The sequence below is a fragment of the Eurosta solidaginis genome, unplaced genomic scaffold (assembly GCF_040869045.1).
Source record: "Eurosta solidaginis isolate ZX-2024a unplaced genomic scaffold, ASM4086904v1 ctg00001086.1, whole genome shotgun sequence".
Taxonomy (NCBI): Eukaryota; Metazoa; Arthropoda; class Insecta; order Diptera; family Tephritidae; genus Eurosta; species Eurosta solidaginis.
Window position 1 is genome coordinate 551,626 of NW_027136923.1, and position 7,186 is coordinate 558,811.

Sequence of the window (7,186 nt, forward strand, 5' to 3'; positions counted from 1 at the left end):
ATATGCAACAAAATATTAATTTCTCTACTTATTAACTAAATTAACATACAGAAAACTTTGACAATAAATATAACAAACATGCCAAAAGAAATAAAGCGCGTATCCTTCAGCAACTTCGAGAACGTACCATCATCCTCTTATAAGTTTCATCACATATACATATGAATAAGATATCATCAACCCAAGTATTCATTTTTTAGATAAAAAGTCACAAGTTGCAGAGTGTGCAGGTTGCAAGGCGCTGGATGCAAAAATAACAAATTTGCAAGGTAAGTTATTTAATGGGCATGGTAGTCACAGTTTTAGGCTATTTGTCCCTCCCCCGCGCAATTCGAGTATAAATGCAATCATCCGTCAGCTTACTATGATGCATACAAAATCTTATGTGTCGGGCCTATAATTTCGGTCCAAGAGTTAAATTAATGCAATTTCGATAGTACCATCGGTACTATGCGTTCTCTGTCATATCGAAAAATTTTGTAAACTAATTGTTTATATTTTGAGAAGTTAAAGATTTATTTTATAAATCGTCAACTTTCACTTAACCTGATACTTTAAGGGATTTACACACATTGCTTGACTATAATAAAATAGGTAAAATATTGTGCTACAGGTTTTTACTTTCCATCATGTGTTAGCTGATTAGACACGTATAAATGCTGCAAATATATTACCCTTTTACGTTTGCTAACCTTGCGCTTTAAATATAAAATAAAAATGTAAGGCGCGATAACCTCCGAAGAGATCTAAGGCCGAGCTTCTCTTCCAATTTGCGTCGTGCTCCTCTTGATTTTTCCCTACAAATTGGCCGGACGGGACCTACATGTTTTATGCCGACTCCGAACGGCATCTGCAAGGCAGATGAGTTTTCACTGAGAGCTTTTCATGGCAGAAATACAATCGGAGCGCTTGCCAGACACTGCCGAGGGGCGACCCCGCTTAGAAAAATTTTCTTCTAATTGAAAAATCTTATTTCTAAAATTAAATATAGGCAATTTAAAAGTCCTTGTAATGGTCTAGTTAAGGGGTCGACTGCTAACACGCGTCGAGAATATCGAGAGAGGTGTCAAAAGACCTCGACAACAATAATCCGAAGGAGGAAGAGCAAAATTGTATCTCTGTCCGGAGATATTTGCAGTTGAATTTGGCAATGGTTGTTATGCACTGAAAAAAAGTGTGTGCTCAAAGGGATTTTGCACGCATCTTTTTCATCCCACCCACTTGGTGGACCGCCCATAATCGCGGCCGAAGGCCCTCAACGCAGAAAGCTGTTCTCAAAATTCCGGAGGAAACCGTAGGTAATTTTTCGGCTTCACGTTAATATCTTTTGAACGAGTTAAAATTTTTCTTTTCCGCCTTCGGATTATTAATACTGAAGTCAAGACGCCTCTCTCGATATTTTTGGACACGTATTAGCAGTCAATCCCTCAACTAGACTTTTACCATATAAATAAGCCCCACGCAAATTTTCACCGTACGGCCGATTTAAATGAAATATACACCAATTTTTAAGAAAAAGTGATTCAGTGTATAGGGGGTAATTTTTGTATGTATGGAGCGTGGCATCTGATATATATACCAACAATACCGGGGAAATGATACTTGGCAAGCAGATGCCCAACATCAATATTATATCAGCGGAGAAAAGTGGTAAGAAGTGGGGTGCATGGGAATGAGGGTCGTGACATCTCCCATACAATATTAATCCAAATCGGATCAATATAGTTATTTTCAATAAAAAAACAGCATATGTTGGAAAGTTACAAAACTCTAAGAAGAGATATCAGTAAAAGAGTTTAAAATTTTGAGGTTGTTGAAATTTTGATAATTTGGCTGCATATTCCATTTACGATTCCGGATAATAAAATAATTTTTGTTATAAATCTATACTTTTTCCAGTCAAGTTCAGAAAATTACAACAGAAGATCAAAAATTTCAATTTAAACTCAAAAGTGATTGCAATTAATTTTACCTGTTTGCTTGCAATTGACCTAATAATTTGTGTTGTTTTTACTTCCAGAATCATTCAGAAACCTGAAGGAGACCATTTTGTATAAAAGTGTTAAATATTTTCTATATATTACATTTACTTAAATTCAACTTTTCAACTTTTCTTTATCCTTAATGTCTTCTCAGAATACTGCAGTGATGACTGCACTTGCAGACACGAAAGTGGTGATGAGCAAGTTGGTTCAACAAGATGCTGTAGCATGCTCAGTCAGATCTTACTTTCCTCTGTCGTGTGCAGAGGATTTGTTTAAGATAAATGAAAAGGTTGTTCCTGAAAATCGGAGTTTGTTTGTGAGTATTTTTTCCAACAGTGAAAATTATAAATAATCAATTAGGTTTGGGGAACTGTTGTTGAATTTTTATTTTATTTAAGTTTTCTTAAATCGGGTTAATTTTTTCAGAAAGGGATCTCAGCCTATCACACCGATGGTCCCGATAAAAAACCTCACACATTCTAATGTTTTTTCAATTAGAATAAAGTATTTATCGACAGTGATTTGGCAAACACTAAGGGCCGATTTCACCAACTCGACTAAAGCTAAAATTTAGTTGTGACTTAAGTTAGTCCAGATTTGCGGCTTAGTTTTTTTTCGGTTTCACCAACTTAGTTACTTAACGAAATTGACATACAACAACCCTATCAGCTGTTTTATACATAGTAGTATTTTTTGCTACTCTTTAGTTTCACGCAACCCAATACAATTGAAGTATTGTCAGTTACGGCTGTCAGCTGCGTATTGGCAATTTTTGATAAAATTATAATAAAAATAATAAATTGTGCATAAAGTTCAACGCATTATATAAATTGTCAACTTTTGCCTAAAACTGGATCTAGGAAAAAAAAAATATCTGCTCAATTTGCGCACGTGCTGGAATATTTGTGAATTTTAGAATTTATTGTATTTATTGCAAATTTATGGTATTAAAAAAGCAGTATGAGCAAGAAAAGCAAAACCAAGTCCGGCAATCTGGGACGAGCATTGATAAAAAATCGCTTGGGGCATCAATTCCGCCGTAAAGTGGATAACGACACTATGGTAAACAAAAACTGCATTTGGATAAACAATGTTTAAGCTAAAATTTTTTTGTTATTTTTATATATTGGGGTTTATACAGCTCCATACTACCGAAATCCAAGATGGCTACGATTGGGGACAGTTAAATTTGGCATCTGTTGCTGAGGAATCTTCACTTCATGATTTTTTATGCACTGCTGAGCTGGCGGACACTGAATTTCAAGCTGAGAAACTGAATATCACATTCTTCAATCCAAAAACGGGCGTTGGTGTACTCTCGAAATCACAAATGAAGCAAATGCAACAAAAACATAGGGAAAATAATAATATGCTAACAGTGCCACGCCGTCCTAAATGGACAGCACAAACAACCGCAGAGGAATTGCAAAGAGCTGAAAATGAAAGCTTCTTAGAATGGTGTCGCACTTTAGCGCTGCTGCAAGAAGACAACGACATCTTACTTACACCTTATGAAAAGAATTTAGAGCTTTGGCGTCAGTTGTGGCGTGTTGTCGAACGTTCAGATGTTGTTCTGCAGATTGTGGACGCACGTAATCCACTGCTCTTTCGCAGCGTCGACTTAGAGCGGTATGTAAAGGAAGTAAATCCGAATAAAATGAATATGATTTCTTCGCCACAAATTTGCATTGCAAAAACTTTAGTAAAATTTGGATTCTGTTATATTATCTCCCTTCTCCAATCTCTAGATCGATTCAAAACCCGCTTCGAAGGAGATTGATAAACAGTTCTTTGATTCAAACAATAGCAAAGCTTATGTGAGAGGACGCACTACAGAGAAACCTTGCGTAGCGTCACCTACAGAGAAACCTTGGCGTATCGGGAAGAAAGAACGTCGTGAGAAATTGCGCAAGATGTTCTCGCATTTGGATAAGCACTATGCCATAAAACCCATCAAGGATTTTAGTTCTAGTAGCACTGCATAGATCTTCGTAAGGCAGTTTCTTTTATTTTTGTTAAAAAGGAAACCCTATTGTAAAGCAGTCTGGATTCGGCTGCTGCAGAATCCACTTTTAAATGAATTACCCTAAACTATGTATTATGGATATGCTATTAACTGTGTAAATATGAATATTAAATAGTTTTTAAATGATAACTGTACAAAACCTCGGTTCCGCTTAGTTTCTATTTGCACGAGGGGCGATCCCGCCCCAACTTAAAGACTTAGCCCCCTTGAGATTGCATCGCTTTCCAGGAGGATATGTTTAGCCGTATCCGCTTATCGATCAAAGAACCCGCAGGTATCACGATTATTTGCCCAATTTATGCATGTGGCTGTTGAGTCTGCATTTTCTTTTAAGAAACCTGTTAAAATTCTAATTTTATTTTTTGAAAGGCGTATGATTGCTCCTCTAGCGATTAAGACTACATTCTCCTGCAGTAATTTAGATTGTTTAGAGTGCGCCAGTGTTCTTATATATCTGTCTACCATCAATATATGCCACCATATTTTTATTATTTTTTTTTTAGCGAACTGGCAGCTGCCGCTTGGGCCCAATAGGCCGTACAGTAGCTCCCTCTCTCGCTAGAACGTTCGCCCGCTTATTACCATCCACTCACCCCTCTGTGGCCTAAAACTCACGCCCGCAGTACTACATTGTCGGTTCGTAGTTCGTTCAGCTCATATTGTGGCTTCGGGCCCGAAGACACCAGCTCAAATCGCCTCTGATGTCTTCGATTACCACCATAAGATCGTGTGTAGACATGTGTTGCTCTCTAGCCTGGTTGCATTCATAGACAAGATAACAGTTTCCGCATTCCACTTAGATAGATAGATAGATAGATGTTGTGAGGTCAAGCACTGCGACCTACTGGTATATTGTGCCCTCATTCTCTTAACAACAACTCATCCAAGCCGAGTTCTCTGAGAAAATCCAGAATGTTTCTCGGCTTCAGAGAGTGTATGTTACTATTTCCTACTTTCGATGATGCTAGCATCCCAAGTCTTCTCGCGACTGCATCGCATTCCTTCAGGATGTGTTCTGCAGTCTCATCTTCGCAATCACATAACCGACAGAGGCTACTAGACGACATCTCCCCAGCGGGTTAGGGGGTCGGAATATACCCGCGGTAGGTATGCCTGTCGTAAGAGGCGACTAAAATACCTGATTCGAGGGCTGTGTAGCGCAACCCTTCAGGTTGCCAGCGCAATATATAGCTTCTCCAAACCCAATTGTCAACCTCACCTATCCGCGGCGAATCCTGTTTCACTAACATACGAGGCTCTGGCGACCCCAAGCTTTTCATAGAACTTGGGGGTGGGGAGGGAGGGATGGCCTGAAGGTTTAATGTGGCCACGTAAATCGTTCCCGAGATGGTCGGGCTAGCACCTTAATAGTGCTGTGTTACCGGAGCGTACCGGATCTGTATCCGGCAAAGGACCATCACATCAATAACACTCCCCAAAGCCTTCGGGGAGCAACCTTATCGCTACAACAACAACAACAACAACTAGACGATATACCCAATTTATTCATATGGCTCTTTAGCCTGCAGTGGCCTGTGAGTATACCTGTTGAAATCCTAAGGCTACTTTTTGGGAGTTTTACACTCCTATTAGTGCCTTTGCCTGCCGAAGTCCTGGACTTTCGCGCCAGTGTTGTTCTCTTAGGCACACCTCTTTTTGTCTAAACTCTTCCCTTATTGTATGTGACTCTATTGGCATGATAGGCTCGGGTCCTATTGGCTTTCCGGCCGCTGCCAACCTGGCAAGGTCGTCCGCTCGCTCGTTACAATCTACTCCTCTGTGTCCAGGTACCCATGCTGCACACCGGCTTTTGGCGACAACTGGTAGGGATATTTTGATCCGGGGGCGAAAGATCCCCGCTCCTATGCCCTCCGGTGCCTTCGAGCCATCGAGAAGCGCTTCAATCCAGGAGGTGTCCCACGCACATTTGTTCCCAGCTCTATTTTGAAGCGCTTCTCAAACTTAATTATCTTCCTCGTGTCATCTGTGAGATGTTGGATGAGTGGAATCTGCTCCGTCAGCTTCTCCATGTTGTCGTTTTGTCGAAAGCCCCTCTATGTCCAAAAATGCGCATAGCGTTACCTCCCCGCACTAAACTGAAAGCAGCTCTCGACAAATGCACGTTTTCTATTCCATTAGTTGCTTACTTGTAAGCAATTATATCCGTTTTATATTTACTAAATATCTGACCATGTTTTCATTTGTTGGTTTTGGGAATTTATTGGGTTACTTTTTTCTTAATAAAAAGATATTTGCATTTATTTAAAACTAATGAGTTTACACAGGAGCTTTCTCAACCAATTTGAACCAATGACCGCATTCGCAGCGTTTTAATGTACCTTTTTGCAGCCACATCCATTGCACATAAGTTTGATCTTCTTCGCCTGGAAATAATATAAAATAATTGTTTAGTATGTTAAAAAAATAGATTTTGTTCGCTTGTGCTATTTATTCTTCACTCACAAATGCAACCAACAATACGTGCATCAAATGTGGATGGTATGAGATTGGGGTTTTCTTTGGTGCCTGCGCCACGTTTGAACACTTTTATGTCGAAGGGATTATCGTTGCCAGCAGCTTTGGCTAAAACTTCACGCCTTTCAATACCGGTTGCGTGCTCCAGAGGATCGTTCATCACTGAAATTGGAATTCAAAATATTTAAATTAGTTATTTATAAGGGTTTAAAGAACATATTATTGATCATTAATAACTGCCTGCTTCACAAAAACTGACTACAGTTGGGACATCAAATCTTACCCAACCTCCTTTTCCCAACTTACTGGAGATCTCCCCTTCCTTATCATAAATTACGGATGCTGATGGAAACACTTTCTTGATCAGATCGTTTTCATCCATTCTCTTAACATCACGTAGGCCGAAGGTTTGGGCTTCGGTGAACTATGTTCGAATCAGCCTAAAGCACATCATTAAACCCTTTTCGATAACCTTTCTATAGAATACTTGGAAGCCGTTTGATTTTTGTTCTTCGTATAATTTTACTTTTAACTTGCGTCCTTGGCACAAAGTAGCACTTTAACAATGCAATAGATTTTTGGGATGAGACTGGATTTATATACCGACAATGTGAAAAAAAAAATACTGAAAAACGTATTTTCATTAACTTTAAAAATGGAAAGTGGGACAAATACAAATCCTTTACAGAAAACCGCTTTG

General features: G+C 39.1%; 1 protein-coding gene across 1 annotated transcript; it reads right to left on the reverse strand.

Annotated features, from left to right (window-relative positions):
- Positions 1–6,288: 6,288 nt before the first annotated feature.
- On the reverse strand, positions 6,289–6,679 carry LOC137235813 (cytochrome c oxidase subunit 5B, mitochondrial-like). The gene is made up of 2 exons (XM_067758640.1): positions 6,475–6,679; positions 6,289–6,395 (listed from the first exon to the last, which is right to left on the reverse strand). Exons 1-2 carry the CDS (start codon positions 6,644–6,646, stop codon positions 6,289–6,291), a joined length of 279 nt encoding a protein of 92 aa, XP_067614741.1. The 5' UTR covers positions 6,647–6,679.
- Positions 6,680–7,186: the final 507 nt, after the last annotated feature.